The sequence below is a fragment of the Tachyglossus aculeatus genome, chromosome 13, assembly GCF_015852505.1.
Source record: "Tachyglossus aculeatus isolate mTacAcu1 chromosome 13, mTacAcu1.pri, whole genome shotgun sequence".
NCBI classification, from domain to species: domain Eukaryota; kingdom Metazoa; phylum Chordata; class Mammalia; order Monotremata; family Tachyglossidae; genus Tachyglossus; species Tachyglossus aculeatus.
The window spans coordinates 4635477-4658733 of record NC_052078.1 but is presented as its reverse complement, the minus strand read 5'-3'; the positions used below and the strand labels follow the sequence as shown (position 1 = coordinate 4658733).

Below are 23257 nucleotides of genomic sequence, written 5' to 3'. Positions count from 1 at the left end.
GGAAGGTGGCCGGATGATGGGGGGGCCCGGAAGCCCGAGAAACCCCCTCGGTGACGGTGCGGGGCGGAAGGTCACCACAACCGGGATGATGGAGAGGGTGAGGTCACCATGGCAACAAGGGAGCGTGAAGTCACGGCGACGATGAGGAGTGAGGTCACCAGCAGGGGTGGAGAGGCTGCCGGGTCACCGTGGCAACAAGGGAGCGTGAAGTCACGGCGACGATGAAAAGTGAGGTCACCACCAGCTGGGATGGAGAGGCTGCGACGTCACCGGGGCGACAAGGGAGCGTGAAGTCACGATGAGGGTGAAAAGTGAGGTCACCATCAGTAGGGATGGAGAGGCTGTGACGTCACCGTGGCAACAGGGGAGTGATGTCACGGCGAGAATGAGGTGAGATCATCAATGCGGGGGTGGACAGACTGAGATCACCACGGCAACAATGGCGCGGGAAGTCACGGTGAGGATGAAAAGCGAGGCGGCCGTCACAGAGATGGAGTGGCTGTGAGGTCACCACGGCAACGATGGAGCGGGACGTCACGGCGAGGATAGAAAGCGAGGTCGCCATCGCAGGGGTGAAGAGACTGTGGGATCACCACGGCAGCAAGGGAGCGTGGAGTCATGGCGAGGATGAAAAGCGAGATCGCCATCAGCAGGGATGGAGAGAATGAAGTCACCATGGCAACAAGGGAGCATGATGTCATGGCGAGGATGAAAAGCGACGTCACCATCGGCAGGAATGGAGAGACTGGGGTCACCATGCCAACAAGGGAGAGTGAAGTCACGGCAAGAATGAAAAGTGAGATCATCACTGTGTGACGGGGGGAGACTGAGGTCACCATGGCAACAAGGGGGCGTGAAGTCACGGTGAGGATGAAAAGTGAGGTCACCATCACAGAGATGGAGAGATCGTGAGGTCACCACGGCAACAATGGAGCAGGAAGTCATGGCGAGGATGAAAAGTGGGGTCGCCGTCGCACGGATGGAGTGGCTGCGAGGTCGCCACCGCGACGACGACAAGGCGCGTGACGTTACTGCGACGATAGCGACCGCGATCCGACGGTGGCGATGCATCATGGGAGCTGATGCCCAGCACGGGGGAGAACGTGTGATGACTCTGGGGACGATGATGGGGGGGCGGGGGGGAGGGGAGAAGGGTGGCGGGCGGAGCATGAATCGCAACGAGGATGGCCGTGAGGCGGGGACGTCCACTGGTGCCACGGAGCGGAGTCACAGAGCGCAAAGTCAACGTCACACGGGGGCCGGGGGCGCCGAGGGACCGGTGCGTGCACAAGCCGACAACAGCGTCCGCGGCAGCGGGGGCGGCAGGACAGCGGGGTGCGGGGGAGCACGGGAGCAGGCAGCTGCGGGCCACGGACAGCACAGGAGCGAGCGGGGGGTGGGGGGGGCGACGGGAGGGGGCAGGAAGGCAGTGAGGAGAGAGGACAGAAAGGAGATGGAGGGGGACGGGAGGGGAGGAGAGGTGGGAAGGGAAGAGAGAGAAGAGGGAAGGAGGGAAGGGAGAAGGGGAGAGGAGGGAGGAAAGGGGAGGGCAGAGGCTAGTCCTTGAGCTGAGGGCTGGGCCGCAGGTCAGAGCAGCCTTTAGCGGGAGCAGAGCGGGGCGGGCAGGGTCCCAGACTGACCGGCAGCAGGGTGCGGGGACGGGGGGAGGACGCAGACCGAATGAGCAAGGCGGCGGGGGGCTCGGCCCGGGGCGGGTAGGTTGGGGGGCATTCACGACAGCCCAGGAAGAGCCGGGCCCGGCCACAGAGGTGGGCCTGGACTCGAAGCTCTGGGACCCGGGGAGAGGCACACCGAGCCTAGCGGAAGGATCGATTCCCCGACCGTCGAGAACCGCCAGAGGCCCCGTGGTGGGCTCGGTCTGGCCCTCCTCCCCCCGCCTCAGCCGGCCCGGCCCCTGACAGCTGCCCGGGAAGGACCAGTTTGGGGGGGGGGGGAGGGGGGGAGGGGGGGAGGCTTGAGCTCCAGGTGAGGGGAATGACGAGACACCGTGGGGAGCATCCTAGGAGATGCGGGGCTGGGGAAGGGGGTGTGGGACAGGAGCTGAGGCCTCAACTGCCTGTTTGGGGGCTGGAGGGAATGAGGGAAGGGCTGTGCTGGACTGGGGAGCATTGGGGCTTAGTGAGAGGGTGGGACGTGTGTGTGTGTACGTGTGCGTGAGTGAGAGAGTGGCACCAAGTGCCCACACCGGGAGGGGAAGAAAGTGTGTCAGGGAGGGGATCCGGCGTATGGATCCGTGGGTCGGGGAGACTAGGGAGGAAAGGAGACAGGTGGGGAAGCCCAAGCCGGTGGTGGCCCGGCCCCCGGCCGCCCGCGGGCCATCCCCGGCTGCCCCGGCCCCCCGGCCGCGTCCCCGCGCCACCCCGGCGGGGGCCCGCGTACCGTGAAGATGTTGGAGCGGCGCTTGGACTGCTTGCGCACGGGCGTGGGCGTGGAGGCGGCCGCGATGGTCTCGATGCGCAGCTCCCGCTGGCTGATGCTCGGGGTGGAGGGGACCGAGGACGAATAGTCGCCGAAGGCGCCGCCGCCGCTGCCGTTCGCGGCCTGGGGAAGACGGACCCGGTGGCGGCTCAGGGGCGGCAACGAGGCCGAGGGGCGGCGGCGGCGGCTCAAGGCCGAGGGGAGGGCGGGAGCCCGAGGAGCGGTGGCGGCCGAGGGGCGGGGAGGAGGCCGAGGGGCGGCTACTGAGGGGCAGCGAGAAGGACGAGGGGAAACTGAGGGGCGGGAGAAGGCAGGGGGACACTGCCGAGAGGAGGAAGTCCGAGGGGCGGGGAGAAGGCGGGAGGGTGGCTACTCAGGGGCAGAGAGGCCACGGCAGCGAGGAGGGTGAACGGTGGTTGGTGAGGGCCTGTGGGGGAGGATAGGCTCACAAGGGGCTCAACGGGGAGGAAGGGGAGGGAAGGCTGGCGAGGGGATGTGGGAAGGAAGGGAAGGGAAGGCTGGTGAGGGATTGAGAGGGGAGGAAGGGGAGGCAAGGCTGGCGAGGGGCTGAGGTGGCGAGGTGGGGGGGAGGGAAGGGAAGGCTGAGGGCTCTTCTCCCTCCAGTTCGATCCAGTCCAATCCAGTCCCCCAGCCACAGAAACCCTCACCCGCAGCTAAAGCCCATCCTCCCCCTGCCCGGGTTGAGCTGCTTCGTGCCCCCTGGTAAGGGGCATTGAGGCCCTTGGGCAGGACCCCGAAGAAGCAGGGTCAGATACATCCTGCCCCCCCACCCATTAAGACTGCCCAGTAAAGAGAAGCTGAGAAGCAGCCTGGCTCAGTGTAAAGAGCCCGGGCTTTGGAGTCAGAAGTGATGGGTTCAAACCCCAGCTCCGCCAATTGTCAGCTGGGTGACTTTGGGCAAGTCACTTCACTTCTCCGGGCCTCAGTTCCCTCATCCGGAAAATGAGGATGAAAACTGTGAGCCCCCCGTGGGACAACCTGATCACCTTGTAACCTCCCCAGCGCTTAGAACAGTGCTTTGCACATAGTAAGCGCTTAATAAATGTTATCATTATTATTATTATTATACAGGTGATGAGAGCTTTCTTTCCCAACGTCCTTGGGGCACAGACCCAACTCCCGCACCCCCGGGGACTTGGACCCTGACTTCCCGCCTCCTCCCCTTCCAGACTCTAGAGCCCAGTGGCCCCTGCCGTGCCTGGGAACAACCAAGCCCGCCGGGTGTGAAGCTTGAGGACCGCTAACCATCAGCGGCTTGGGAATAGAGCCAGGAAGCGAAATCGGGAGTTCAGGCACTCGGGAAGGGCCGGGACGGGCTCAGACGAGAGGGAAACGAAAGGGGTTGGGGGAGAGCACAGGAGACTGACACGGGGGAGTGGAAGGAGGTGAGTCCGGTGGCTTGGGGAGAGCGATGGGGGAAAAGACATCAATCAACGGTATTTATTGAGCGCTTACTGCGTGCAGAGCATCTGTACTAAGCAGTTGGACAAATACACATAATAGCGTCGGTAGAACCCATTCCCCGCCCACCACGAGCTTACAGTCTAGACGGGGAAACAGAAAGGGGTATGGGAAGGAGGCAAAGGGGGATTACCCTCCCTTGTAAATCATAGAAGGTGAAATCCCCGGACTCAGAAGATGCAGGGAACAAGCCTACTATTTCTGTGGTATTGTATGGGGCTCTGCACACAGTGCGTGCTCAATAAATATCACTGATTGATGGGGTGAGAGATGATTTGCGGAGACCCACGGGGGGCCCGCGGAATGTCTCCCTCCCCCTGGGGGCCCGAACCAGGTGCTGGAGTAACTGGTCTTTGAGTAGGGAACTGAGAGACTGGCACGAAGATGGAGGAAGAGGAGGAGGAAGGGGAGGAGAAGAAGGAAGAGGAGGCGGAGCGTGCGAAGCAGCATGGCCTAGTGGATAAAGCACAGGCTTGGGAGTCAGAGGACCTGGGTTCTAATCCCGGCTCCGCCACTTGTCTGCTGTGCGTGACCTTGGGCAAGTCACTTAACTTCTCTGGGCCTCGGTTCCCTCATCTGTAAAATGGGGATTAAGACCGTGAGCCCCATATGGGACGGGGACTGCGTCTGACCCAGGTAGCTCGAATCTACCTCAGCGTTTAGTACAGTGCCTGGCACATAGTAAGCGCTGCACAAATACCATATTTAAGAAAAAAGAAGAAAAACCACAGGAGGAGGAGGAGGAGGAGAGGAGTTGGGCAGTGCCTTCCTTCGGGATGGTAGAGAGTCGAGGAGCCCGGCTTCCCCCTCAAAACTCCTAGAGACCGAACGAGCAGTTAGGCCGGGCCCTGAGGGGGCACGGCCAGGGTACAGCCGGGCAACCTGGGTAAGACGAGGCAGAGGGACCGCCTCTCCTCCTGGGAGCGGCAGGTGTGTGTGAGGGTCTCCAACTGGAGGGCCCGCCTCCCAGACTCCCAGCTCGGCTCCCCTCCCCACCTCCCAACCCCCGACCTCTGGGAGAACCAACCCCCGGATCGTGAAGCCCCGGCTGGGAAGGGGCGGCCCCAGTCCTGATCGGAACGGGATGGGAGACAAAGAGGGGGGCGCAGGAGGAGAAACGGGATGGCGGAGAGTGGAGGTAAGCCAGATTCTGGAAAACAAGCAGGGCCTGCATGCCCCACACATAAAGGAAATCAGGATATGGGCCTGGGAGAAATCAGGCAGCGGGCCTAAAGATAACGTAGTCCACTCTGCCTCTCCATTCTAGCCTCTCCCGCTCTGGCTTTCAAGTAAATACTGTGCAACAGATCAGACTTAGAGAAGCAGTGTGGCTCAGTAGATAGAGCACAGGCCTATGAGTCTGGAGGACCTGGGTTCCGATTCTGGCTCCACCACAAGTCTGCTGTGTGACTCTGAGCAAGTAACTTCTCTGGGGATAAATGGGGATAAAGATTAACCTGATCGACTTGTATCTCCCCCGGCGTTTAGAACAGTGCTTGCCACACAGTGAGCGCTTACCAGGTACCAGAATCATTACTTTTTATTATTATCATTCTTATTACCATTATTATTACTAGTAGTAGTAGGCTGTGCTCTCTGCAAGGAAGGCAAGTTTCGGGTTTTTTTTTTTTTTGGAGGAGGGGGTTCCCCTGCCGCCCGTCCAGTTGGTGGACGAGGCGCAAACGGCGGGAGCGGCTGGGGGCAAGCGGAGGGGACCGTGCGCCCAACCGGCTGATGTGCGTGATGACGACGAGGGGGATGGAGGAGGCACGGCCCGGGGGAGGGGAAAGGAGGGGAGGGACGGGCTCCCACCTGGTTGATGTGCACAGCGGGGATGGAGGCGGCGGACACGGCCGAGTGGCTAGGCGAGTTGGGCAGTGACTTGCACGGCCCGATGGCGAGCTGCTGCTTCTTCCTCAGGGCCACGACCTTCTGCGCCACTGCGGGGGGCGGAAAGGAGGGCGATGTGGTCAGCGTCGGAGGCCGGAGAGGATGCCCAGGCCTCGGCCCGGCCCCGCCCCCGGCCGTTACCATCCTGGAAGACCCGCTCCACGTTGAGTCCGTAGGTGGCACACGTCTCGTAGTAGGTGCAGCGCTTCAGGTCTGTGGACAGCTTGCGGGCTCGGCTGTCGTCGATCACCCGTGGGTTGGCGGCGCTGATGGCATCTGAGGGAGGAGCGGGGGGCTCAGCGGGGGCTCGGCGGGGCTCAGGGATCCCCCCGGGGTGGGGGGGATGGGATGGGGGTGGGCTGGGCCCGGTCGGCACAAACAGCGGAAGGGTGGGGGAGCAAGGGGGCCGGACACGCCAGCCCCCAGCGAGGTCGGGTCAGCGGAAGGCCCCGGGGCACCTCTCCGCCCCGCCCCCACTCCCGCCCCCACGCCGGGCCTCACCCTGAGTGCCCACCAGCACCATGGGCACCTCGCTGGCGCTGCGGTAGCTGCACAGGCGCAGGAAGTAGTTGTACACCGTCTGGAAGCTGATCTCATCCTCCAGGCTAAACACGAACACCACCGCGTCCACCCAGGCGGCAAACTGCGGGGAGAGACCGGCTACACCGTTCCACCCCGGTCCCACCCCCAAACGTCTCTCCCCCGACCCTTCCCGGGCCCACCCGACCTCTCGAACCCTGCCCCGTCCCCTGGCCTCGCCTCCCTCGTCCTCCCAGCTGGGGCCCGGCACCCGAACGAGATTCCCTGAGCCCTGAGACGAGAGAAGGAAGAGGGGATATTGGGGAGCGGGCGGCATAGGGGAGCCGGGAGGGGCTCACCTGGAGTTCGGGGGGCCCTCCTTCATCTCGGATCAAGAGCAGGTAACTCTGACCATCCACGACAATCTCCTTCTTAAACCGGCCCCCTGGGACAGAGATCGGAATTAGGATCTTACTCCCCGGGGGGTGGGGGGGACACTCCGAATTGGGGGGGACGGGGACGAGCTTCATGGGGCGAGCCGAGGCCCTGCGGTAGCAGGAGCTGAGGGCGCTCCTTGGAAATGGATCGATTTAGGGTATTTATCGAGCCATCCCTGGGTGCGGAGCACTGTATTAAGCGCTTGGAGACTGGCATTTAAAAGCTAGTCAGGGGGACACGCTAAAATAAACTGCAGGTGGGGAAAGCAACCAATCGATCAATCGATACCATGGACTGAGCCTTATTGTACGCGGAGCACTATACCAAGCACTTGGGAGACTACAGTGCAACAGAGTTGGAAGACAGGTTTCCTGCCCACGACAGGTTTAGAGTCCAGAGGAAGAGAGGTAAAGAGCTAGTTTAAAGCAATGTGTGTAAGTGCTACGGGGCAAGGGAAAGGGAGAGTATCTTAAATGGTTAGGGGGTGAGGACTCGAGGGCATAGGAAGGAACGGGGAAGGGAGATAAGAGAGACTAGTCAGGGAAGACCTCCTGGAGATGTGATTTTAGTGAAGTTTTAAAGACAGGGAGAGTGGCGGTCTGGCAGATGTGAATGTGAAGAAGCAGCGACGCCTGGCTGAAAGACAAGGCCCTGGGAGTCAGGAGACCTGGGTCCTAATCCCCACTCCGCCACTTGCCGACTGTGTGACCTCGGGCAAGTCACAACTTCCCTGTGCCTCAGTTTCCTCATCTGCATAATAGAGATTAAGTACCTGTTCTCCCTCCTACGGAGATTCTGAGCCCTATGTGGGGCAGGAATTGTGCTCGACCTAATCAACCTGTATTCACCGCAGTCCTTTTCTGCACAGTGCCTAGCACATAGTAAGCACTTAAATGCCCCAAGCAGCGTGGCCCTAACCCTGACCCCGCCACTTGTCTGCCGTGTGACCCTGGGCAAGCCACTTTGTTTTTCTGGGCCTCAGTTACCTCGTGCAAAATAGGGATTAATACCATGAACCCCATGAGGGATACGGACTGGGTCCAGCCCGATCGGCTCGCACCTACCTCAGCGCTTAGTACAGTGACTGCCACATAGAAAGCACTTAACAGATACCAGTAAAAAAGAAAAAAAAGTGAAAGGGGAGAGACAGCCCATGCGGGAGGAGGCACGTGAGCAAGGAGTCGTTGGTGAGGGAGACGAGAAAGAGGTGGCGAGTAGGTTGGTATTAGGGGAGCAAAGTGTGCGGGCTGGGTGTCAGTGGGAAGAGAGCAATGATAAATAGGGGGACAGGGCTAACTGGGGGCCCTGTCAAATCATAATAATGATAGCATTTGTTAGGCGCTTACTATGTGCCAAGCGCTGGGGTAGATACGAGGTAATCAGGTTGTCTCCCGTGGGGCTAATAGTCTTCCTCCCCATTTTACAGATGAGGGAACTGAAACACAGAGAAGTTAAGTGCCTTGCCCAAAGTCACACGGCTAATACGCGGCAGAGCCGGGATTAGAACCCACGACTTCGGACTCAAGCCCGGGCTCTTCCCACTAAGCCACGCGGCCGCTCGAAGCCGACAGTCGGGAGCTTCCACTTGATGCGGAGAGGAAGGAGCATCTACTGAGCGAGCGGGAGGAGAGGGGACCCGTGCCCAGAAGGATGAAGGGGGGCGGCGGAGAGGGAGGGGAGGGGGAAGGAGGGAGGATGCTGGGATAGAGCCGGCGGGACTCACCCTCCGGAGACTCCTCCTGGACGTACGTCCCCGTCAAGTAGCGATGCACCAGGGCCGACTTCCCGCTAGACAGGTTCCCCACAATGCCCTGTGGGGGAGGGAGGGGAAGGAGGTGAGGGACAGGGAGAGAGAGGGAGGAGGCCAGGGGAGAAAGGGAGGAAAGGAGAAGTGGAGGAGGAGGAGGAGGAGGAGGGCGCAGGGAGGGGCCCGGGGCGGCCGTCCCGACCCTCTTGGGCTCCCGCAGCCTTGGATGCACTCACCACTTTCAGCTCCGGCACCGAACGGCTCAGGGTCCACTCCTGGCTGTTCACGAATGAGTCTGAGGGGCAGAAGACAGGGTGGTCAGTCGTTAGGGCCTAGGGTCCCTGGTGGCGCTCCATCGCTGGCCCCTCCTCCTTCCCTCCCCCACCACACCCCCCAACACCGGCCCCGGGACCAGTATCGGGCCTCCGGGGACCGGGGCGGGAAACAGGTTTCCATCCGGGCCCCCCGGCGACGATGCCCGGGTCGGATGGGCGGTCCTAGACCCTTCCCAGGATTGCCCCCCGCCAGACGCCGGTCTGGGCGCGGGTCCCTGAGAGCCAGAGGGCCCGGGAGGCCGCCCGGCAGGTCCCGGGACGGGCACGGCGGCTGGCACGGAGGTGGGCAGGCCCTGAGCGGGGAGCCCGGCTCCTCCGGCGAGTACGAACAGCTCACCCTGGCCAGGGTGGGGCCGCCCACCGCATTCCTGAGGCTGGATGAAGAGAGGAGGGTGGGAAGGGAGGGAGGCCGGGCCCAGGGCCCACTCCCCACACATACACAAACGCACACACTACACAAACACACCTTGCTTCCTGGCTCCTCCCTGGCCGGAGCGGGGATCTCCCCTCTCCTCTCTCCCTGGGAGTCCAGCCGGGCCCTGGGATCTCTCTGCCTCCCCTCCACCCTCACTCTGCTTCCCCACACTCAGTCAGAGGCCCAGGGCTGAGCCTGGAGGCCTAGGATGGGGGTGATGGGGGTGGGAGGGGGGTGGTCCCCAGAGAACCAGCGGGCCCTCCGAATCGAATCCACACGTCCGGCCCGTTGGGTCCCCCGGCTGTCACGCTAAAACGCCCGCCTGGCCCGTCCTCAGCCTCCTCCCCGGGTCGCCGGCGGCCGAAGCCCGGCTGCAGGGGGTGGCCCTCGCCCCCGGCTCTGCCCTGCAGACACACAAGCGCACCCCCCAACCCCAGGCTCAGTGGGAAGAGCCCGGGCTTGGGAGTCAGAGGTCGTGGGTTCTAATCCCAGCTCCTCCACTTGTCTGCTGTGTGACTGTGGGTGAGTCACTTGACTTCTCTGGGCCTCAGTTCCCTCATCTGTCAACCAATCAATCAATCGTATTTACTGAGCACTTACTGTGTGCAGAGCACTGTACTAAGCACTTAGGGAGTCCAAGTTGGCAACATATAGAGACAGTCCCTATTCAACAGTGGGCTCACAGTCTAAAAGACTGTCAAATGAGGATGAAGACGGTGAGCCCCACGCGGGACAACCTGATGACCCTGTCTCTCCCCCAGCGCTTAGAACGGTGCTTGGCACATGGTAAGCGCTTAACAAACGCCGTCACTATCATCGTTATCACGGGGCCCCCCGGTTCGGCCCAGCCCGTGGTGCCACACTCGGACTCCCGGGCCCGCTGGGGCTCGGTGGAAAGAGCCCGGGCTTGGGAGTCAGAGGTCACGGGTTCTAATCCCGGCTCTGCCGCTCGTCAGCCGGGTGGCTCTGGGCCGGCCGCGTCATCATCATCAATCGTATTTATTGAGCGCTTACTATGTGCAGAGCACTGTACTAAGCGCTTGGGAAGTACAAATTGGCAACATATAGAGACAGTCCCTACCCAACAGTGGGCTCACAGTCTAAAAGGCGTCCCTTCTCTGCGCCTCGGTGACCCCACCTGTCAGAGGGGGGTGAAGACTGGGTGGCCCCACCTGATGGCACCTCGTCTCCTCCCCTAGTAAGCGCTTAGGAGACGGCGCTGCTGTCGTTATTACCGGGCGGGGTCGGGGGTCCGAGGGGGGCTCGCGGGGCCTTGGGGGTCCCGGGGGCGTTGGGGGGAGGCCCGGGCTCGGTGCGGCGGAAGCGTCCGGTGAGCAGCTTCCAGAGGCCGGCGGCGGCGGCGGTGGTGGCGGCGGCGGGGCGGGAAGGGGGCTCGGGGTCCGGGAGCAGCAGGTCCCGGCGGCTGGGGAAGGGCCGCAGGGAGGCCGCGTCGCCGTCGCTCTTGGTGCGGGCCCGGGCCCGGGGGGGCGGCGGCGGCGGGGCGGGCAGCAGGCCGGACCCGGAGCGCCGGACCTCCTGGCCCCGCCGCAGACGGAAGCTGAAGCTCTTCTTCAGGGCCGAGAAGCCCCGGCGACGGGGGTCCGGGTCCGGGGGGCCCCCGAAGCCCCCGCCGCCCCGGAACACCTGCCACCGCTGGCTGCTCCACAGCGAGGCCCCGCGCGGGAACCCCGCGCTGCCGGCCCGGCCCGGCCCGGGGGGTCCCCCGCCGGCCCCGGGCCCCAGCCGGCTCACCTCCAGGAACGTCATGCTGGTGGGGCGCGGCCGGGCCGGGGGCTCCCCGGGCTCCCCGGGGGAGGGGGCTCCTCCGGGGGGGGCGGCTCCTCCGGGGGCCCGGGCCCGGCGGGGCCGCAGCAGGCCGAGGAGGAGGGTCCGGGGCCCCCCCGCCGGGCTCCCCGAGCAGAAGCTCTTGGGGCGCGGGGCCTGGGCCCGGGCGGCGCTCAGGGCGGCCCGCACGGCGGCCGAGGGGGAGGAGGAGGAGGAGGAGGAGGAGGGGGGGGAGGACGACGTTGGGGCGGACCCCTGCAGGTCCAGGGAGTCGCAGAGGCTGAGCGCTCGGCGGACGCCCCCGGGCCGCTCCCCGCCGAAGCCGTCGGGCCCGGGCCGGCCCCGCTCCATGCTCCTCAGGGGCCCGGGCCCATGGTCCCAAAGGCCGGGGGCAGCCCCGGACCCAGCCCGGACCCTCGGTGGGTCCCTCGGTGGGTCGGTGGGTCGGTCCCTCGGTCGGTGGGTCGGTCCCGCACCTGGAAGCGGCCGCCCGGCAAAGCCCGGCAAGCCCGGACCTGGCCGGCCCCCGGGAGCCCCGGCAGCCCCAGCCCCCGCCGGCCGGACCGCAAGCCCGGCATGGATCCACGCGGGAGCCGGAGCCGGAGCCGGGGCAGGGGCAGGGCCAAGGACTGGGGCAGGAACCGGGCTGAGCCCGGACTGGATCCAAACGGGAGCCGGAGCTGGGGCAGGAACCGGGCTGACCCCGGACTGGAACCCCTCAGGAGCAGGAACCGGGCTAAGCCCGGCCTGGAACCCCCTCAGGAGCCGGAGCTGGGGGCAGGAACCGGGCTAAGCCCGGCCTGGAACCCCTGAAGAGCCGGAGCTGGGGCAGGAACCGGGCTGAGCCCGGCCTGGAACCCCTGAAGAGCCGGAGCTGGGGCAGGAACCGGGCTAATCCCGGTCTGGACCCCCTCAAGAGCCGGAGCTGGGGCAGGAACCGGGCTAAGCCCAGCCTGGAACCCCTGAAGAGCCGGAGCTGGGGCAGGAACCGGGCTGAGCCCAGCCTGGAACCCCTGAAGAGCCAGAGCTGGGGCAGGAACCGGGCTAAGCCCAGTCTGGACCCCCTCAAGAGCCGGAGCTGGGGCAGGAACCGGGCTAAGCCCGGCCTGGACCCCCTCAGGAGCTGGGGCAGGAACCGGGCTAAGCCCGGCCTGGAACCCCTCAGGAGCTGGGGCAGGAACCGGGCTAAGCCCGGCCTGGATCCCCTCAGGAGCCGGAGCTGGGGCAGGAACTGGGCTAAGCCCGGCCTGGACCCCCCTCAGGAGCCGGAGCTGGGGCAGGAACCGGGCTGAGCCCAGTCTGGACCCCCTCAGGAGCCGGAGCTGGGGCAGGAACCGGGCTAGGCCCGGCCTGGACCCCCTCAGGAGCTGGGGCAGGAACCGGGCTAAGCCCGGCCTGGAACCCCTCAGGAGCTGGGGCAGGAACCGGGCTAAGCCCGGCCTGGATCCCCTCAGGAGCCGGAGCTGGGGCAGGAACTGGGCTAAGCCCGGCCTGGACCCCCCCTCAGGAGCCGGAGCTGGGGCAGGAGGCGGGCTAAGCCCAGTCTGGACCCCCTCAGGAGCCGGAGCTGGGGCAGGAACCGGGCTAAGCCCAGTCTGGACCCCCTCAAGAGCCGGAGCTGGGGCAGGAACCGGGCTAAGCCCGGCCTGGACCCCCTCAGGAGCTGGGGCAGGAACCGGGCTAAGCCCGGCCTGGAACCCCTGAAGAGCTGGAGCTGGGGCAGGAACTGGGCTAAGCCCGGCCTGGACCCCCCTCAGGAGCCGGAGCTGGGGCAGGAGGCGGGCTAAGCCCAGTCTGGACCCCCTCAGGAGCCGGAGCTGGGGCAGGAACCGGAGCTGGGGCAGGAACCGGGCTAAGCCCGGCCTGGACCCCCTCAGGAGCTGGGGCAGGAACCGGAGCTGGGGCAGGAACCGGGCTAAGCCCGGCCTGGACCCCCTCAGTAGCTGGGGCAGGAACCGGGCTAAGCCCGGCCTGGACCCCCTCAGGAGCCGGAGCTGGGGCAGGAACCGGACTAAGCCCGGCCTGGACCCCCTCAGGAGCCGGAACTTGGGGCAGGAGGCAGGCGGACGGCAAGCCCAGCCTGAGGCACCTTAAGGAGCTAGAGTTGGGACGGGAACCTATCGGCGGGCAAGCCCCAGTTGCCAGACCTGAGGCAGGAGCCAGGACGTGCCTGGAGCACCCGGGAGCTGGGGCTGGGGCAGGAGCTGGGCAGCACTCATGCCCAGACCGCAGTGTCCAACCCTGAGAGCCAGAGTTGGGGCAGAAGCAAGGCGGTGGGCAAGCCCAGCCTGGAGCAGTCTGGGGGCCAGGGCTGGGGCAGGAGCCGGACGGCAGGAGCGGGACTGAAGGATGGGGATCCAGGCAGGGAGTACCTGGAATGGGGCATGTACATGGCTCTCCCAGGCTCTGGGGAAATTAAGAAATCCCAACCGAGAGCCATCCCCAGGCTCTCGGGATTGGGGAAAGTTCTGCCCAAGCAACTGGGGCCCATGTGGTCTCTTTCTGGAGAAGCGAAAACTCTGATCCTCCCCAAACGCCAGAGCACAGGGGTCTGAGTGACAAGTGGGGCTGAAGTTAGCAAGAAGGGAGCATTTCTTCCTCCTCCTCCTCCACTTATAGCGGTATTTGGACTTACTGGGTGCCAAGCACAGTACTAAGTGCTGGGGTAATACAAGATAATCAAGTCAGACACAGGCCCTATCCCCCTTGGGGCTCACAGGCCCTGTACCCCTTGGGGCTCACAGCCTAAGTAGGAATCCCCATTTTACAGATGAGGAAACTGAGGCTCAGAGAAGTGACTTGCCCAGGGTCACATGGCTGGCAAGTAGCAGAGCCAGGAGTAGAACCCAGGTCCTGTAACTCCCAGGACTGGGCTCTCGCACTAGGCCCCACTGTTTCTCCTGGTGGTAGACCTGGTTTAGATGTGGAAATAAAATTCCTAGAGCAGCAGATGCATTTTCTCCCTCTAGAGTGGAAGCTCCTTGTAGGCAGGGACCACGGCTCATCCAGTGCTTAGTACAGGGCATTGCACCTACCAGGTGCTCCATTACTATTACCCCTACTACACCGCAGACAAGTGGCAGAGTCAGGATTAGAACCCAAGCCCTCTGACTCCCAGACACGCGTTCTATCCATTAGGCCACGCTGCTTCCCTAAATTCCCCTCCCTCTCTGCCTCTTTTCCAGCTTTGCAAACCTGTTGCTAGGCAGAGCAGGAGGCAAACCACAGCCTTTGACTCTTGATGGTGGGGTGGATGTGGGCCTGGGGGGGCAGGTCCCCCCCACCAGGGGCATTTATTATTATTAATAATGATAATAACATTTGTTAAGCGTTAACTACGTGCCAAGCACTGTACTAAGAGCCGGGGGGGTGAATACAAGATTATCAGGTCTCACATGGGGGTCCCAATCTAAGTAGGATGGAGAACAGGTATCGAATCCCCATTTTGCAGATGATGGAACCGAGGCCCAGAGAAGTGAAGTGACTCGTCCAAGGTCCCACGGCTGTTAAGTGGTGGAGACTGGATTAGAACCCAGGTCCTCTGACTCCCATGCCCTTCCACTAGACTGGGCTGCTTCTCCCCAGGATTCCTTTCTCCTTTGAGGTTCCTCCAGGTCCGGGCTTTGGGAAATCCAACTTCAGCGACTCAAGGAGAAGATAAAAGGGGTGAAATCCCGGAGGGGAAGAGCAAGGGGAGGGCCTGAGGAGGGAGAGTCTTTCCTCCAACTAGGAGCTCCGGAGGAATCAATCAAACGCGGAGAGGCAGAAATCCCGGTCCGGGGCACTGCCACACCGGGAACGGCATCAGGAAAGGCGGGTAGGGGAGGGAAACCATTCCTTGTTCCTCGGAGGGAGCGAACAGGAACTGATAATAATAATAATGCTGGTATTTGTTAAGCGCTTACTATGTGCAAAGCACTGTTCTAGGCGCTGGGGAGGTTACAAGGTGATCAGGTTGTCCCACGGGGGGGGCTCACAGTTTTAATCCCCATTTTACAGATGAGGGAACTGAGGCCCAGAGAAGTGAAGTGACTTGCCCAAAGTCACACAGCTGACAGTTGGAGGAGATGGGATTTGAACCCATGACCTCTGACTCCAAAGCCCGGGCTCTTTCCACTGAGCCACGCTGGAGATAGGAGCGGCGTGGCCTAGGGGAAAGAGCCCGGGCTTGGGAGTCAGAGGACGTGGGTTCTAGTCCCAGCTCTGCCACTTGCCTACTGTGTGACCTTGGGCAAGTCACTTCACTTCTCTGTAAAATGGGGATGAAGACCGTGAGCCTCACGGGGGACAACCTGATCACCTTGTAACCTCCCCAGCGCTTAGAACAGTGCTTTGCACATAATAAGCGCTTAACAAATGCCAGTAATATTATTATTATTATTATTCTCTGGGCCTCAGTTCCCTCGTCTGAAAAATCAGGGTTAAGAGCACGAGCCCCATGTGGAACAGGGACTGTGTCTAACCGGATAAACTTGTATCTACCCCGGTGCTTATAACAGTGCTTGGCACATAATAAGCACTTAAGTACCATAATTACTATAACCCCTGAGCACTTTGATGTTCACCCCATCCCCAAATACAACAGCACTTACGGACAGCAGAGCCTGGTGGATAAAGCCCAGCCCTGGGAGCCGGAGGACCTGGCTTCTAATCCCGGCTCCACCACTTATTTGCCTGCTGTGTGACCTTTGGCAAGTCACTTCACTTCTCAGTTTCGGCTGCAAAAACGGGGATTCAATACCTGTTCTCCCTCCTACTTAGACCGTGAGCCCCGTTTGGGGCACGGATTGGGTGCGACCTGATTAACCTGTATCCATGCTTTATACCTAGTGAGCGCTTAACGAATACTATTACAAAACATACATCTTTATGCGCTACCATTTCCCCTCTGTAACTTTCTTTAATGTCTGTGTCGGCCACTATCATCATCAATCGCATTTATTGAGCGCTTACTATGTGCAGAGCACTGTACTAAGCGCTCGGGAAGTACAAATTGGCAACATATAGAGACAGTCCCTACCCAACAGTGGGCTCACAGTCTAAAAGGGGGAGACAGAGAAAAAACCAAACATACTAACAAAATAAAATAAATAGAATAGATATGTACAAGTAAAATAGAGTAATAAATATGTACAAACATATATACATATATACAGGTGCTGTGGGGAAGGGAAGGAGGTAAGATGGTGGGGATGGAGAGGGGGACGAGGGGGAGAGGAAGGAAGGGTCTCAGTCTGGGAAGGCCTCCTGGAGGAGGTGAGCTCTCAGCAAGGCCACTAGACTGTAAGCTCCTTGGGAGACAGTAAGTGTTCAATAAACACCATTGTTTGACTGACTGAAGTTGACCTCCTCTAAGAACCTTAAACAGAACCGACCCTGGAGAACTGTGCTTGGCACATAGTAAGCGCTTAACGAATACTATCATTATTATTATCCCAACATGGCCAACTTCTGCCTCCCTTCAAGGCAACCAAAGCCAACGCGGCCAACTCCTGCATCCCCTCGGTGCAACCAAAGCCAACGCGGCCAACTCCTGCCTCCCCACCACACAACTAAAGCCAACATGTGCAAATCCTGTCTCTCCACAGCGCAACCGAAGGAAGCTGAAAGTCACTGGAAGAGGAAACTCACCAAGCTGATTTGGGGCACAAACTCCAGCCTGAGTCAGCTCACCCTGCCCTGGCCCCGGGCACGATCGACAGCCCTGGGGGCTAATGTTACGGCAGCCCCTTGGATCAACCTGGCCTGATGGCAAGTCACCTCTAAATAAAGCTACAAGAGAGCTACTCCCAACACCATCATCTCATTCATCATCAATGGTATTTATTGAGGGCCCATTGGGTGCAGAGCACTGTACTAAGCACTTTTGAGCCCGAAGAAGATCAAAAGCAGGTTCTGAGAGACTGGAAACTTGTGGGCAGGGAACAGGTCTGCCAACTCTGTTGTACTGTACTCTCCCAAGTGCTCTGCACATAGTAAGTGTTCAATAAATACCACTGATGATACTCTTCCAAATGCTTAGTATAGGGCTCTGCATACACTGGGCGCTCAATAAACACAACTGATAGATGCCAAAACAGGAGAGACCCTGCCTCCAGGTCAGCAGTTCTGCTAGAAATTGAGACCTCGCTCCCTGCATTGACCCAGTGGGAGTGAATTACCAGCCTATCATTTCCATGGAATCAATGGGATCTGCTCCACAGCACGAGGCTTTTCCCTAATACATCTGCCATGCCAGAGTGGGAATGCCTCTAAGAAATTCAGAGGCAGGCCTGGATATGGGGGTGCTGAGCCGGTCTGAGCTGCCATTTCCCTATCTGAAAAGTGTGTGTATGGGGGGCGGGGGGTTCTGCCCTACTTTGGGAGGGAAGGAAAATAATATAAACAAAGGTCAAAACCTTTGAAAACATAAATGAAAGCTGGAGAGCCTTCGACCTTCATTATCCTCAAAAGGCAATTTATTACGCCCACCGCAAGAGGCTGTAGCTTAATGAATAATTATTATTATTATGGTGTTTCTTAAATGCTGCCCATGGGCCACAGCACTAGGCTAAGCACTGGGGGCGACGCGGCCAGTCATTTCCGACGGAGTCCCTGCCCCAAAATCTAAGGTGTGGGGGGGAGAGAAGTAGGTATCTTAGGCCCATTTTGCAGAGGGGGAAACTGAGGCTCAGAGAGGTTCAAGAACTTGCTCAAGGTCCCACTGCTGCGTGGGAGAGCTGGGACTAGAAGCCGGATCTCCTGACTCCTGGGCCCATGTTCTTTCCACTGAGTCATGTTCGTTGTGGGCAAGGAATATGTCCGTTTATTGTTATATTGTACTCTCCCAAGCGATTAGTACAGTGCTTTGTGTGCGGCAAGGGCTCAATAATTACGATGGAATGAATGAGTGAATGTTTACTTTCTTGTCCCTTTAGGTCCCGAGACATTGGGGATGGAGTCAGTGAGGAGCCTCTTCTCTCATCAACAGCAGGAAAAGGCTTCACAGTCCCAAGTAAAGCAAGGCCCAAGATCTCCCCCATCTTACCTCCTTCCCTTCCCCACTGCACCTGTATATATGTTTGTACATATTTATTACTCTAGTTATTTATTTATTTTACTTGTACATATCTATTCTATTCATTTTATTTTGTTAGTATGTTTGGTTTTGTTCTCTGTCTCCCCCTTTTAAACTGTGAGCCCACTGTTGGGTAGGGACTGTCTCTATATGTTGCCAATTTGTACTTCCCAAGCGCTTAGTACAGTGCTCTGCACATAGTAAGCGCTCAATAAATACGATTGATGATGATGATGATGATATCTATTCTATTTATTTTATTTTGTTAGTATGTTTGGTTTTGTTCTCTGTCTCCCCCTTTTAAACTGTGAGCCCACTGTTGGGTAGGGACTGTCTCTATATGTTGCCGACTTGTACTTCCCAAGCGCTTAGTAGTGCTCTGCACACAGTAAGCGCTCAATAAATACGATTGATTGATTGATTGGCCAAACGGATAGAGCATGGGCTTGGGAGTCAGAGGGGATTAAGGCTGTGAGCCCCATTTGCGACAGGGAACTGTGTCCAAAATGATCACCTTGTATCTACCCTGATAGATACAATCACGCCGAGAAGCAGCGTGGCTCGGTGGAAAGAGCACGGGTTTGGGGGTCGGAGGTCACGGGTTCAAATCCCAGCTCCGCCACGTGTCAGCTGTGTGACTTTGGGCAAGTCACTTAACTTCTCTGTGCCTCAGTTCCCTCATCTGGAAAACGGGGGTTAAGACTGTGAGCCCCATGTGGGACAACCTGATCGCCTTGTAACCTCCCCAGCGCTTAGAACGGTTCTTTGCACACAGTTAGCGCTTAATAAATGCTATTATTATTATTATTATTACCCCAGCCTTTAGGATAGGATCTGGCGCAAAGTAAGCGCATGACAAATATCCTCTCCAAAAAATTAAATTAAATTAAAAATCCTCAAAGGTGCTGTACCGTCTAAGTCCCCCAGGTGGCAGCACTCGATCCTCCCAACCTGAGCCCGCAGCCAGGGCCTCGGCGAACCCCAACTCCTGCATTCATTCAATCGTATTTACTGAGCGCTTACTGTGTGCACAGCACTGTACTAAGCGCCTGGAGGTTGGTCTCACCTCCAAACAGGTTCTTCTTGAGCTCCCCGCCGCCCCCAAACACACACAACAACCCAGCAGACAACCCACAGCTCCCCCCACCTCCTCCGAGCAAGCTTTTCCCAGCAACTTGAGCCACACCGGGTTGTACTGTACTCTCCCAAGCACTTAGTACAGTGCTCTGTACACAGTAAGTGCTCAAAAAACACAACTGAATAAATGAACGCCACCCGTTACTGTCGGGGATTTATTTCCACCCTCCCTAGCACAAAGAGATACAACGCTTTTGTTTAGTTTGCTTCTGTTTTTATAATAATAATAATGGCATTTATTAAGCGCTTATTATGTGCAAAGCGCTGGGGAGGTTACAAGGTGATCAGGTTGTCCCACAGGGGGCTCACGGTCTTCATCCCCATTTTACAGAAGAGGGAACTGAGGCACAGAGAAGTTAAGTGACTTGCCCAAAGTCACACTGCTGACAATTGGCGGAGCTGGGATTTGAACCCATGACCTCTGACTCCAAAGCCCGGGCTCTTTCCACTGAGCCACACTGCTTCCCTTTTACACGATTACTATGCACCATATTTAAGTGCTGGGGTAGTGACAAGCTAATCCCCCTCGTCCCCCTCTCCATCCCCCCCATCTTACCTCCTTCCCTTCCCCACAGCACCTGTATATATGTATATATGTTTGTACATATTTATTACTCTATTCATTTATTTATTTATTTATTTTGCTTGTACATATCTATTCTATTTATTTTGTTTTGTTAGTATGTTTGGTTTTGTTCTCTGTCTCCCCCTTTTAGACTGTGAGCCCACTGCTGGGTAGGGACTGTCTCTATATGTTGCCAATTTGTACTTCCCAAGCGCTTAGTCCAGTGCTCTACACACAGTAAGCGCTCAATAAATACGATTGATGATGATAATCAGGTTGGACACAGTCCCTGGCCCACACGGAGCTCAGTCTTACCCCCCATTTTACAGATGACATCACTGGTGCACAGAGAAGTTAAGTGACTTGCCCAAAGTCACACGGCTGACCATTGGCGGAGCCGGGGTTTGAACCCATGACCTCTGACTCCAAAGCCCGGGCTCTTTCCACTGAGCCACGCTGCTTCTCTGTTAATTATTAGTCCGTACTACTTTTATTTTTTTCTCTCAAATCAAAAAAAAGGACCTTCCTGGCTGACCCCTCGCCCACGTCAATCAGTGTTTATTTACTGGGCGCTTACTGGGTGCGGCGCACTGTACTAAGCCCTTGGGAGAGAAAATTATAGCTAGCCTGGAACTCCATCCCCCTTCATATCTGTCAGACCAGTACACTCCCCTCCTTTAGAGCCTCATTAAAAGCTCACCTCTTCCAAGAGGCCTTCCCTGACTAATCCCTCATTTCCCCTCCTCCCTCTCCCTTCTGCATCACCCTCAGATTCCTACCCTAATCACCCCATCCTCAGCCCCAAAGCACTTATGGACATACACGTAATTTACTTTAATGTTTCCTCCTGTAGACTGAAAGCTCGTTGAGGGCAGGGAATGTGCCTGTCATAATTATACTGTCCTCTCCCAAGCACTTAGAAGTTGCTTAGAGAGAAGCAATGTGGCTCAGTGGAAAGAGCACGGGCTTTGGAGTCAGAGTTCATGGGTTCAAATCCCAGCTCCGCCAATTGTCAGCTGTGTGACTTTGGGCAAGTCACATCACTTCTCTGTGCCTCAGTTTCCTTCATCTGGAAAATGGGGATGAAGACTGGGAGCCCCCCGTGGGACAACCTGATCACCTGGTAATCTCCCCAGCGCTTAGAACAGTGCTTTGCACATAGTAAGTGCTTAGTAAATCATCATCATCATCAATCGTATTTATTGAGCGCTTACTGTGTGCAGAGCACTGTACTAAGCGCTTGGGAAGTACAAATTGGCAACATATAGAGACAGTCCCTACCCAACAGTGGGCTCACAGTCTAAAAGTAAATGCCATCATCATAATTATTATTATTATTAGAACAGTACTCTTCACACAGTAAGTACTCAATAAATGTGACTGATCGATCGATTGATTGGCTACCTACCTACCAAAGCAATGGGTGAATTTATAGTTGGGGTTGGAGGGGGAGTACAGCCCCTGGGTACTGTCAAAACAGGGAGGGGGTGGGAGGAAGGGGGTTCCCTTTTGAGCAGAAGCGAGGGTTAAAAACAGATTCAGACACTGCAGCAGCGGTTCCAACCACAAACTAAAGGACATAAGCGTCTGTAGCTCAGAAACGATGTATATTTCTGCGGATTTTTTAAAAATGGTATTTAAGTGCTTACTAGGCCAGGCACCATTCTAAACGCTGGAGTAGCGTCAAGATAATCAGATAATCACAGAGCCGGGATTACACGGCCTAGTGGAAAGAGCGTGGTCCTGGGAGTCAGAGGACCTGGGTTCTAATCCCGCCCCTGCCACGTGTCTGCAGCGGGACCTTGGGCAAATCACTTCACTTCTCTGGGCTTCCATCGCCTCGTCCGTAAAATAGGGATTAAGACTGTGAACCCCAGGTGAGACATGGATTGTTTCCAACCTGATTAGCATGTATAGATCCCAGCGCTTAGTACAGTGCCTACCACATAATAAGCGCTTAACAAATACCATTTTTAAAAAATGAAAGAAAAAAAAAGCTCTGGGTTGTTGTGAGGGCCTGTGAGCGGAGATGGTGGTGGACAGGGGCATACAAAGGTCTCTAAACTGTAAGCTCACTGTGGGCAGGGAATGTGTCTACCAACTCCGTTGGACTGTCCTCTCCCAAACACTTAGTACAGTGCTCTCTGCACACAGCAAGCGCTCAATAAATACAACTGACTGGTTGACTGATGGACTGTTTGTCTTCACAGGTCAGGAAAAAGAAAGAAAAACAGCAGGGGGGGTGCAGTTTTCCCTTCTGGGATATCTACATGGCCTCTTCCAACCAATTCTCTTCCCTCTCAGGCTCCAGGGATTTTTCTCTTCATCAATCGTTTTATTGAGCGCTTACTATGTGCAGAGCACTGTACTAAGCGCTGGGGAGATTACCAGGTGATCAGGTTGTCTTCATTACAGCTTGCAAATATTTCTACCTTCAAGGGCAAGCTCCTCGTGGGCAGGAAGAACAGTTCCTAACAATAATAATAATAATAATGATGGCATTTATTAAGCGCTTACTATGTGCAAAGCACTGTTCTAAGCGCTGGGGAGGTTACAAGGTGATCAGGTTGTCCCACGGGGGGCTCACAGTCTTAATCCCCATTTTACAGCTGAGGGAACTGAGGCTCAGAGAAGTGAAGTGACTTGCCCAAAGTCACACAGCTGACAGTTGGCAGAGCCGGGATTTGAACCCATGACCTCTGACTCCAAAGCCCGGGCTCTTTCCACTGAGCCACGCTGCTTCTCTGACAACAACTATGGGCACTTATTTTGCGCCGTGTGCCAAGCACTGTGTGGAGCACTGGGGTAGACAATACAAACACACAGGGCCCCAGTCCCTGTCCCGCACGGGGCTCCCAGTCTAAGACGGAGGAAGAACTGGCACTGAATTGTTACTTTACAGACGAGGAAACTGAGGCCCAAGGAAGTCAAGTGACTTGCCCAAGATCATCCAACAGGCAAAGGGCCGAGGCCAAACTGGAACTGGGAAACGTTCAATCCCCACAAGACAGGGTGATTGTCCACTGCGGACAGGGAGGGCTTTTGAGGTAAAGTAAAAAGATTTTTTAAAAAAATCGAACAGGCCTCAGAAGACAGAGCCTGACCCTTCTCGGGCTCTGCAGGTAACAGGAAACAGCCTCGGCAGGAGTGGGAGTGAGGAGGACACAGCGAGGCAGGAAAAGGGTTCTATCCGGATGCTTTTAAAAATACATGAAAAGCTGCCCATTCCCTGCCTCACACCTTCGCTCCCGGTGCTGGAGAGGGGGAAGTGTGGGTTAAGGTCTTCCTGGAAGAAAAAAACCGGCCACCAAACAGCCCAGCTTCCTGCCTCCAAGTATTCTCAAGAAACTGACACACAAGGCAAAAGAAAAGAGGGGATTGAGAGAGAAATAGAGATGGAGTGGGAGAGAGAGAAAAAAAAGAGAGAAATAGGGAGGGAGAGAGAAAA

General features: G+C 58.0%; 1 protein-coding gene across 4 annotated transcripts in view; it reads right to left on the bottom strand.

The window, feature by feature from the left end:
* The window catches only part of AGAP3 (ArfGAP with GTPase domain, ankyrin repeat and PH domain 3), a 65716-nt gene that overhangs the window by 28375 nt on the left and 14084 nt on the right, over nucleotides 1-23257 (bottom strand). For 2 of the 4 annotated variants that reach the window (XM_038755602.1, XM_038755604.1), the window contains exons 2-8: nucleotides 8752-8810; nucleotides 8492-8579; nucleotides 6690-6775; nucleotides 6313-6454; nucleotides 5953-6087; nucleotides 5734-5861; nucleotides 2401-2562 (exon numbers count right to left, since the gene is read on the bottom strand). In XM_038755602.1, coding sequence (XP_038611530.1) covers nucleotides 2401-2562; nucleotides 5734-5861; nucleotides 5953-6087; nucleotides 6313-6454; nucleotides 6690-6775; nucleotides 8492-8579; nucleotides 8752-8810 — 800 coding nt within the window. Of the gene's footprint in view, nucleotides 1-2400; nucleotides 2563-5733; nucleotides 5862-5952; nucleotides 6088-6312; nucleotides 6455-6689; nucleotides 6776-8491; nucleotides 8580-8751; nucleotides 8848-10010; nucleotides 10029-10555; nucleotides 11402-23257 lie in introns of those variants that run through there. The other 2 variants (XM_038755603.1, XM_038755605.1) reach the window with 2 other exon arrangements.